This window comes from Pistacia vera, unplaced genomic scaffold (genome assembly GCF_008641045.1).
Source record: "Pistacia vera cultivar Batoury unplaced genomic scaffold, PisVer_v2 Contig484, whole genome shotgun sequence".
Taxonomy (NCBI): domain Eukaryota; kingdom Viridiplantae; phylum Streptophyta; class Magnoliopsida; order Sapindales; family Anacardiaceae; genus Pistacia; species Pistacia vera.
In genome coordinates this window covers 203305-214452 of record NW_022196317.1, presented here as the reverse complement: position 1 = coordinate 214452, position 11148 = coordinate 203305, and the positions used below count along the sequence as shown (strand labels likewise).

The 11148-nt window shown below is 32.5% G+C and overlaps 1 protein-coding gene across 1 annotated transcript; it reads left to right on the top strand.

The window, feature by feature from the left end:
• Window positions 1-1511: 1511 nt before the first annotated feature.
• Window positions 1512-9594, top strand: LOC116146893. The gene is made up of 14 exons (XM_031432331.1): window positions 1512-1808; window positions 3459-3549; window positions 3726-3810; window positions 4080-4164; window positions 5262-5331; window positions 5941-6010; window positions 6689-6734; window positions 6874-7123; window positions 7193-7398; window positions 7499-7573; window positions 8120-8189; window positions 8393-8473; window positions 8870-8949; window positions 9077-9594. Exons 1-14 carry the CDS (start codon window positions 1549-1551, stop codon window positions 9153-9155), a joined length of 1548 nt encoding a protein of 515 aa, XP_031288191.1. The 5' UTR covers window positions 1512-1548; the 3' UTR covers window positions 9156-9594.
• Window positions 9595-11148: the final 1554 nt, after the last annotated feature.

The window sequence follows — 11148 nt, the reverse complement described above, 5'->3', positions numbered from 1 at the left end:
GAAAAAAGTTTAAAAATTAACAAAAACACCCCCCTCAACCTATACTTGTCAGATTCTGGCAACTACCGTCTGTGGTTGCTGGAATTTGTACAATGGCCTACCTGCTAACCAGAAAAGGTCGAAAGTTTACCGAGCTGATGGCCAAATCTTGACCATCGTTGATCGAAAACAATGGTCATATCGACGGCCAAAGATGGACTTCTTTTGACATTTTTCAACTGTCGACGACAATATTTAGCCGTAGATCTGGCTGAAAAAAATCATAGCGACGTGTTACGTCTGTGTCGTAACGAAATTTTTTGGCCAGATTCTAGTGGTGGTGGCCGGAATCTGGCACTGGAGGTGGTGGGAGTGTTTTTGTCATTTTATATATTAGGGTGTTTAATTAAATTAGTAAATCTAAGGGTTTTTTCATAAATTTTTAAATTTTATCTTATAATACTCTCTTATCTAACTATCTAATATTATTCCTAAAATATTATCCAAAATAATAAATTAAAGGCACCCTTAAATATTTTAAGCATAAGAATTTTGAGAATAATAAGACATTAATATTTTGAATAGGATGATAGGTATAGGAAACAAACAGCTGTGGATCACTTCGAAAGTAACACCTGTCCTTTTCTCGATACGTGATGGCTAAAATCCAACAGTGAAGCGGTGCTCCTTACTTTAATAATGCTCCTAACACAGCCCGGTCAGCTAAATTTTGTGACCAACCATTCAAACAAAGCTGTGTAGACACATGTCAAAAAACAATTGGCTATTCCTGTACACCCGAAAGACAGGTGTCAAGTACTTCTCCTTTCAAAACCCTAAGTCCCTAACCGGCCCGTCTTTGGAAACACATCAATGTCAACTAAATTAACGACACGTTGCTTAAATTTACCAAATTAGGCAATCCTTTATTTCTTATTGTCGGCTCTAGTATCTAAAATAATATTTTTTTCCGTTAGTATTTTGTTAAGATTTTGATTTTTAATTTAAGGGATTACTAAATCATACAATAATTCCTTCTAATAATCACATTTTTTTAGCTGATCTTTGTATCGGTATCTTTTTATAACTTACCATTTCAAGTATTGTTTTTACTGAACTTTTTATATAAAATCTTGATTAAACGATAAATATTTATTTTTAAACAGTTTATTGTTATTCAACCGATTAGTTATGAAATACTCTTTATATGATTTATCAATATTTTTAAGTGTGATTTGTAAAAGTTTATACGAGTAAACTGTACTTTCCGACCAAAAAAGAAGGTTTATATTTTAAACTAAAATGATTTTTACACTTTGTGGGATTACTAAAAATTCAATTTAAACAAATTAATGGTTATGTGACAATAGAGGTTACAGTAGGCCCCAAGAAATTACGCGGCTTTAAATGGTAATAGTGTCAACGAACTTTATGTAAGGACAGAAGCGTCTTTTTGCAATCAGTAATGAACTTTTGCGTTTGAGACGACGTGGACGGAAAGTTAAGAGAGAGAGAGAATAAAATATTAATAATGAAAAGTTTGAAGTTAATGAGGGCGAGAGAGAGTTAATGCGTTTTGTTTTATGTTCATCAAATCAAGAAACAAACAAACACACAGATTATCAATGGCACTCAGTGAAACCTGAAACGTCGTCGTTCCGTGAATTATCTGAATTTAGAGTGGTTTGGACAAAGAGGAAGGAGGAGGAGAAGATGAGCTGGAGAAGAGTGTTGAAGTCCGGACAGGCTGTGGTTGCACATAGCCTTCTCTTCACTGTCACGCTATTGCTTGTTCTCAAGCTCGATCACGTCGTTTCTTACTCCTGGTGGTCAGTTCGTTTTCTCTTTGTTTTTTTATTATTTGCTTTTGCTTTTGCTTCTGATTTGATTTTGATTTTGATTGAACTACAGTTGTTGTTATCATTTTCATGTTTCGTTGTTGTTGTTGAAATATTTTCAGAAATTGCGGGATTTGTTAGGTGGAATTCAGTTTATTTATTACTTTTTATCATTTTTCTGAAAAAAAAGGAAATTCATGAATGAATCGAAGATATTGAATTGTAAGTCGTTTTTTTGGACGTTAAAATTGTAAAATTTGATGAATTGATACTTTGCATGCATAGAGAGGGGACTTTATTTAAGAAAAGAAGAAGAGGACAAGGAAATTTTTGAATCATGAAAAGAGAATTCGTTATAGTTAGAGAGTAGAGAGTTTTGTTTGTTTCAAAAATATAATTTTTAGCAGGTAAAATAGCGCTGTTTTGAATTTGAGTTTCATGGAAAACTAAGATAGAGATGAGTGAGAAATCTTCTGAAGAAGATGTGCTTCTCAAACTGTTATTGTATACCTTGGTGCTTCTGTATTTTTAATTTTTTTCTTGGATAACCAGAAATCCCTCTGTGTGTGTAATTGGTCCAGAAGTTGTGGGATTGTACAACCTTTCGCAGTTCGGAAGGTGTAAAATTTAATGCATATTTGCGTACTGAAAGGCGGGAAAAGTTAAGTTTCTGATTTTTATTGAAAAATTTCCGACTGGAGTTTTCATGCCTGAGGTGTCATCGATTTGATGACCATGTTGAGTGTCAAAGAACACTTAAAAGGAGAGATGGGATTAGCTTTCAGACTGTCACACACTTGATTGACTGTTTAACTACACTTGATGTTCCTAACGAATTTAACTTCTTTGTTGTTTGAATCTTGTATATAGTCTTACACTCTGAGTAACCTTATATTATTTTATTCTTTGATTTGTATATACATATTTAAATATATATAAATATGCATATATACGTTTCCTTTCAATTTCAACACTATCAAACAAATTATGATTTTAAGCCAATATGGAACCAAACAAGGAGGTCATGTATTGTGATTGGATAATAAAGTGAAGCTTGTGAATTGTGCATGCCATAGTGAGATGGATAAGTTATTTTCTGCCATGAGGGTTGGGCTCTCAGAGGGTTTCAAGCTGTGCAAGTGTGGGCGTTAGTGCGTATGAAGGTCAGATTGGGGAGGATTCAGCCATGAGATATAGTATGATTTTTCCATCGTAAGCTTTTATTCATATAAATTTTAGGGGCTTGTGTTGTTTGACAAGGTGGAGCCTCTGGTTATCAGATGAAAGCATTCTTGCTGAGGGACTGTGGATCCTTGTATTTTTGTTGTCATTAAAATGGTATAAGGGGTGGAAGTCATTTTTGTGGAATAATACAATTTTAGAAGTGCTGAGTGTTTGCTACTTCTATTATACGTTATGTTTTTACAGCAGAGATTTTCTTTCTCCTTTCTTCTTATTTATTTTACTTTTCTTTTTCTGTCATGCTGCTTAAATATATGAGTGGGCTGCTATTTTACAGTCGTTTAATGCTTTTTGAATATAAAATTATTGAAATCCAGAGCTTTCTACATATTTGGGTACTATAGTTTGTTTTTGATGAATTTGGTTTTAATTGCTGAATATGTTGACTCTGATATGCAGGATAGTGTTCTTCCCCATTTGGATATTTCATGCAGTTGTTGCTCGAGGAAGATTCTCATTGCCTGCTCCAGCAGTTCCACATAATCGTCATGTGTGTTTAAATGTTTCTCTGCCAAGATGGAGAAAATCTAAAAGACTTGTTATATTTATTTATTTTTAAATAAGATTTTCTTGAAATACAAAAGAAGATTTTTTTTTTCTTTACTTTTGTGGACATTGATCAAATTCATGGTCAAGTTTGAGATGAGATTTCCTTTTCTTGGACAGTGGGCTCCATGCCATGCCATTGTTGCAACACCATTGCTCATTGCATTTGAACTGCTCCTTTGTACATATCTTGAGAGTGTATATGGTATGTATGAAGACCCTGCTGTTGTTTTTGTTTTATTTGAGGGATTGACAATGATTCTTTCTCATCTCCCTTTTCCTTTCTCATTTTTTCACTAATGCATGAGCATTTCTTCAAGATATGATAAGTTAGTGAAACTATTAGCTTTTTTAATACAGCCCATGAAGTTGTTTCTCAAAATATGAATTCATTGCATATAGATGTTCATGTAGAATAGGCATTATTAAGGCTTTAAACATTGTTATTGTTTAAAGTTCTTTTTCCTTTTACAGCTCAAGGTCAGCCGGCTGTCAATTTGAAGATTGTCTTTCTTCCGCTTTTGGCATTTGAAATAGTTATCCTAATAGATAATTTCAGGTATGTTCTTTAGTTGACAATTTCATCTAAATTTTTGTTCTGCCTAGTTTCAAGTACTATTAACTGTTGTTTAGACAAAATATTTTGATTGCTTAGCATGTAGGTCCCAAGATGAAATAAAAATTACCATTGTTGCCACTATTATCATGGTTGACTTCATGTCAGAATCACCACCTCCATCATAGTTATCATCATTGTTACTTTTATTACATAACATCAATACTGTGTAGTGTTGGCTAAATGGAAAACCGTTGCTATATATTTATTGATATTCTGTTTTAATTATTTATTTGGACTTCGGCTCCACTTGCTAGTCAAACTTCTTCTTACAAATTAAATATGAATTTCTGATTTAAAAAAGCAAAAGAAAAACCCGCTACCAACCATCATCACTCTACTATACTAACACCTTCTTCATAATAAAACCAACATAACATCATTATCAGCTTACTGCATGTTGGCAGTACTATTGCTTCCATTATCATTACTAGTACCGTGTGTATTATGACACCCATTTTCAACTCTTCATCACTTCTATTCCCATCATACTTATGGTATCAACCCACAAAAAACTGAAAAAATTGATACTACCAAATATGACAATAGTCTTGGTCTTAATAAATGATAAATCAAACTGATCTGTAGTACCTCAAACTGTTAGAAAATTAGTTGTTGAACATGATGCCGAGGCAGTAGGACTTGTCTTTAAACCCCATTGCCTTGCAATAATATGTCAATGCATCCATGCCTATTGCTCATCCAATAATATTTTGGATAGTTTAGTACCTGTTTTTCATCAACTAAAGCTTTTGCAGTAACGAGGGATTTATGGATCTTTAGGTTTCTTGTTATGTTTCTGAAGTGTGCAGTACCTACATGGTCACCCCCTGGATTTAGTACTTTATGATTGACCATTGTAGATTTTTAGCTACAATAACAACTGCTTGAAAGTTAAATGAGACTTCCTCTATTCTTCCCTTTCTCCATCATTAATATCCAAACCCTATGTTGTTCTCCTTATTGGTGATTCATTATTGTGATTTCATTTTTAATCAACTATTATATGGGCTATGACGAGAAGAGTATTTGTTTTTCAGAATGTGTAGAGCTCTTATGCCAGGAGACGAAGAAAGCATGAATGATGAAGCAATATGGGAGGCATTGCCCGTAAGTTCTCTTGACTTAGTCATATATAACATGGAAGAAGTGTCTCAAATTAGCCCCCTGTTTGTTAGATGTTTTCCATGCCAAACAAAACAATGAATTTCCATGATTACTGGATTTCACTGCAAGAGCAAATTCCTTAACTTTTGTGGACATCTTGTTCACTCTTTTATAATTACTTCAATCAATCAATGATATTTATATGTTTCTTCTCAGAATAAATAAATAAAATAACTCATGGATGCTCATCCACCTTGTGCTTTTTGAATCATTGAAATAGTATAATCCTTGGTTAGCTTGAGTCTGGGAACATTGTGGGAGCCATAGTCCTAGGTGGAAATAATTGAAAGAAAACACTGTCTTTTAGTTTGTCATGGTCTGGATTTTATTGCAATTGCTGTCATGGGGGGTTTATCTTTGCTTAACAAAAAGCAGCGTTAGCTACTATAAGATCTTTTTATTTTGGTAGGATACCATGGTAGCAAGTTTGTGCCTTTCTCAGATTAATTGGTTCTCAGAATGGAATGTTAATTTAATTTTGGATGCAGATATGTCAAGTTTATCTAAAATCTAAAAGTTATTGTTACTGATATTTTTACCTTTTGTTTGTAGCACTTCTGGGTTGCAATTTCTATGGTCTTCTTTTTAGCTGCTACAGTCTTTACCGTCCTTAAGTTATGCGGTAATTTCTTTAACTTCCTTTAGATATGTAGAATTGCAAGTAGTTGTGTGCAAATTCATGGGCATGTTGTTGAAGTTATGGATCTTTCTCTAGGATGATTTGTTTTTAGCGGAATCAGGCTTCTATATGTGTTTTTTTTTTTTCAGAGGGTGATTCATAGATTGTGCCTGTTCTTGTTTCCTTGCATATAATTTACTAGTAAGACATATTTGATTTGGATCATCCAAATACTAACTTAAATTTCCTCAAGACTTACTAAGGTGATTTGTATTGCATTAGATGTTATATTTGATTCTATAGAGGATACCTATATTTTTGCCTTATACTGGTTAATTCAGAAGGATGAATTTTCTGTAGTTAACGAACTATTCTTGTTTGCTTTCCTTTTGGAACCTTTCGGGGTTTCAACCTTTGTTACCCTTTATTTATTAATGATGCTCTACCGAGTACTGACTTCTCAGTCTCAACATCTTCTAATCACAATAAAAGAAATATTTTTCATTGGTCCTTGGGATACATGATACTGACGTATTTTACTTTTACCACTATAATTTAACTGCCAAAACGTCTTTAAATTGTTTAATCCAATGTTTATTAAATTGACACTTGGTAATTGTTTTTTTGTTATAATTTCTTTCATCACAACTGGTTTATGATTTCATGTGTTAACTGTTGCAGGTTATGTAGGTGCTCTTGGCTGGTGGGACCTGTTTATAAATTTTGGGTATGAATTCTCTGCTTCTAATATCGTACAGTTCATTGATTTATAACTTTGTTGGGATGCCTTATATACAGTGACATGATATTTCTATTAAGGTTTTGGATTTTCATATAACTGATGAATGTGAACATGTTGTCCGCAGCATTGCAGAATGCTTCGCTTTTCTTGTTTGTACGAAGTGGTCTAATCCTGTAATTCATCGAAATCCTCGCACAATACAATCTAGCTCATCTTCTATGACTAATAGATACCTTGACTGGAATAGTGGCTTAGTAGTTACTCCAGAGGAAGATCAGAACCAGGATAGACTGTGCGGCCTGTCAGATGTTGGTGGCCACATTATGAAAATTCCAATTATAGGGTTTCAAATCCTCCTTTGCATGCGTTTAGAGGTATATAAACTGTTGTTTTGTGTTCAAGGGCATCAATTGTTATGCCTTATTAACACATCTGTATTTCAGGGTACGCCTGCTGGTGCTAGAGGTATACCACTTCCTGTCCTATTCTCTCCACTTTTCCTGCTGCAAGGCGCTGGTGTCTTATTTGCTACAACTAGATTGGTTGAGAAAATTGTACTTTTATTACGGAGTGGAGCTGGCACAGGAATATATTTTAGATTTTCTGCAAGAGCTCGTGATTGCTTGGGGTTCTTGCACCATGGTTCCAGGTAATGATGTTTTGTTCAGTGGACAAATTGTGCACTTACTCAGTAGTTGGTGATTACAACTGCAGAGTAACATTTTCTTCGTTTGACCATTTAAAAACAGGTTATTGGGTTGGTGGTCAATTGATGAAGGCAGTCGAGAAGAGCAGGCTCAACTTGTCCTTGATAGTGCTTCTGGGTCAGTATATATTTACTTTCATCATGGTTTTGGGAGAGGCACAATTTGGGTGCAAATTTTTTGGGTTTGTGTTCACCTCTGTGAAATATGATTGTTGAACAACATAATTTTGAGAAATGAAGATAGATAAGTTATAACAATTGCAGCAAATTCTTGCCTTTTCAGAATATATTTTCTTAGGAAACTCAGATTATTAGGTTTATAAAGAAATATGAAATATGAAATATATATGTTAAAGTGTTAAAATTGAATTTCTTTTTTAAATAAGGCATGCAATATAATTATTAATTGCGTATACTGCTGTGAGTAATATTTGCTTACATTAGTTTTTGTTTGATATGTAATTGATAAAAGATCCTTGATTTCATGTTATGAATCATTTTTGATGAAGTAGTCTCATGTTCATTTTCTTGCTTTAAGTTTTGTATTTGCTGAATCACATCTTTAGAGTCCCTTAAAAATTCCTAAAAGGGCTGATTTGAAGCACAAAAACAAAAAACAAAAAAGAGAGGCTGATGATTGTGTTTTGGTTTTGCTACCATGCAGGTATAACACTTTTTGTGGTTATCCACCTGAAATGGTGAAGAAAATGCCCAAAAAGGATCTTGCTGAGGAGGTCATTACAAACTTATAGTGTTTCCTTCCACCTTATTTTTACTAGATTACTCTGTTTGTCTATCTTTTTTTCTTTTTTCCTTTTTTGTTTGAAGTGTAAAGAAATTTTACGCTTTATTTTCATCGTCTGAAACATATTGACATCAGTATGATTCTGCTATGGCTTGCATTTATTTCTTATATTTTGACTCTCAATTATCTCAGGTATGGAGACTCCAAGCAGTGCTTGGTGAGCAGACGGAGATCACAAAATATAGCCAGCGGGAGTTTGAAAGACTTCAAAATGTAATTCTCTTAGACTTGAATGAATGTTCACCATAATGTGGATACGTGATGTAAAAGTAGTATCTTAAGAAAGCTCCCCACTTTGGGAATCCTTCTTTGAGTGCAATGTCTGTCATTCTTTATTGTTGAGATGTTGTCATGATCATTATATCTTTAATGTAAAGCTTTTACATGCTGTTTTGTTATTTTAACTAAAAATCGATTCTCTCGACGCTGAGAACTTTGTTTCAATTAAGAAATCAATCCTTTTATTTGCTATTGTTTCTTGATTATGGCCATCTATCTTTTTGTTGTTGATGTTGGTGTTAAAATTTGAATTAATATCATATTGGAATTCGTTTTTGCTCTGTTCTTTCCTGAAGTGTTAGTGCCTAAACTAGTCTTACTATTTTGCAGGAAAAAGTGTTATGTAGAGTTTGCTTCGAGGCAGATATTAGTGTAGTTCTGCTTCCATGTAGGCATCACATCCTTTGCAGGTATGATCATTTACCTCATAGATCTAAAATTTCGACATCTAACTCATCAAATCCCAATCTTATATTTTTTATTTTCTCTCTTCATTTTGGTTGGTTGCAATGCTCATTATTTTCAACTGTGGTGCAGCACCTGCTGTGATAAATGTAAAAAATGCCCGATTTGCCGTGTCACTATTGAGGAGCGGTTACCTGTATATGATGTTTAATCTCTAACTTCAGTCTTTTAAAGAACTGGACAGCAGTAAGGATATCAAATAGCTTAATTAGAAAAAATTGCTTTTACAGTTTTTGCTGAAACTTTTTCACTAGTGAGTATTTGCCTTGTTTGTTTAATTCGACATAAAGCTAACTACAGGAGATATAGAGAATGCAGCCACCATGATTTATACATGGTTAGTTTCTATCTTTTTCTCAGTTTTTTTTTTTTTTTTGAAATTGTAAATATATTTAAATTGAAGATTTAAAGTATTTTCAATTGAGGTTGTAAATTTGTTAGCCTTGAATATTGACTTAGTGATCACTGTATTCATTAGCTTCACTAGGCCATTACAGTTCGTCTTCCTCCTCCTCTCCCTCTTGAATCTAATAATCATTTTTGTTGTGATGGGCATTTTAATTATATTCTTGGAGAGATTTTTATATAGAATTTTTATGAGTAATCGAAAGAACGATCCTGGTAACATGGATCATAAGACTTGTAACTTGATTGGTAACAAATTGAATGATAGAGAGGTAATATGAAAGCTTTATATTGATTATTAGTGAACATCTCTAAAGGTGTCTTTTATTTTAAAGAGCATATTTCATATAAATAAAAAACATCTTCATGAATTTTTAAATATAAAGAACAAAATTTTTATTTAAAGTTAATAGACTTTTTAAATTTAATGAAGATTTATTTATTTATTTTTTTTTTTAGAAAGAGATTTAATAGAAGAAAGAATTAATAAATAAAATGCATAGAAATTTATAGTTTATTAATTAAAATTAAGGTAGATAATAAAATTTGACTCTTTAGATGTGGAGAGTCAAACACACTTTTTAATTTATATTTAAGGGATAAAGAATCTGTTGGACTCTTGTATTTATGTATATTCTTTATAATAAAGATTTTGGGTCATATAAAGAGTCATTTAGAGATGCTCTTATTATTATATTTTTTATGTTATCGTTCTAAAAATCATTGTTTAATCAATTATTTTAGAGTTAATGACTTTTTTGCACCCAAATAATGGCTTAATGACATTTTTCACCCACAGACTTTTAAAATGTTATTTTATTGTCTAAGTTTGTATCTCGATGGCGAATAGAGAACAAATTTAGTTCAGACTGTTAGGGTTTTTGAAGAGGGGAGACCGATGAGTCTTTTGGTAGTATAAGGATGGATTTTGGTGGTTGGGATTGCTTAGAATTTGATTTGATAGGAATGGTTGCACAAATCTTAATTGATCGATTATCGGTGATTGACGGGATCAACGAGAGTAGGGTTTGAGGGGTTTTATTGAGTGATGATTGAGGAAGAAAATGGCGGTGATGAGTGGTGATGTCAGAATCGAAAACGAAATATAAATTTGAGTAGTGAAATGATATTTTTAAAATTTGTAGGTGGAAAAAATGTCCTTAAGCCATTATTTAGGTGGGAAAAAGTCTTTTTACTCATTATTTTGTGTCCATTGTGATTTGTTGTTCAACGCTGTGTTTATTCTAAAGGCTGATTTATTTCTTCTAGTATTAGAAAAGAAATTGCGACAACCAATCTTATGAGATTTATTCATTTGATCTTAAAATCTCATATTTTAGTAATATAACTACCAACAAATATAATAATATTCAAACCAAATCCCCGAAATGAATATCTTTGCTAGCTCAATCAATTCAAATTACAGTTTTCCAACAGTTGTCACACATCAATAAAATAAAATCACAAGAAGCTTTTGGATTTCGTTACCATATATGGAGAAATACAAAAATAGAAATATAGAATGCTTTCACTATCTATCTCTTTCTTATTTAATAATTAACATAAGTTTATAATGATTTGGAATATAATAATGACCTCTGTAAGGCTTTAATAAAATTAAATTAGGTTAATCATTTTAAAGATCATTCTTAGAGTTATTAAAATTCATCAACAATCTCATCTCCAAAATTTAATCAAATTTATTTCAAACGAGATTTTCTTCTATTTAAATTGAATAA

What these genes read in the sequence shown, in the direction of transcription:
- LOC116146893 (XM_031432331.1), top strand. Translation starts at nt 1,549, where the DNA reads ATGCGTTTTGTTTTATGTTCATCAAATCAAGAAACAAACAAACACACA. An exon ending in GTCCTTGATAGTGCTTCTGG is followed by an intron (nt 7,574 to 8,119) that starts GTCAGTATATAT and finishes GCTACCATGCAG; the next exon opens with GTATAACACTTTTTGTGGTT. An exon ending in AAAAGGATCTTGCTGAGGAG is followed by an intron (nt 8,190 to 8,392) that starts GTCATTACAAAC and finishes CAATTATCTCAG; the next exon opens with GTATGGAGACTCCAAGCAGT.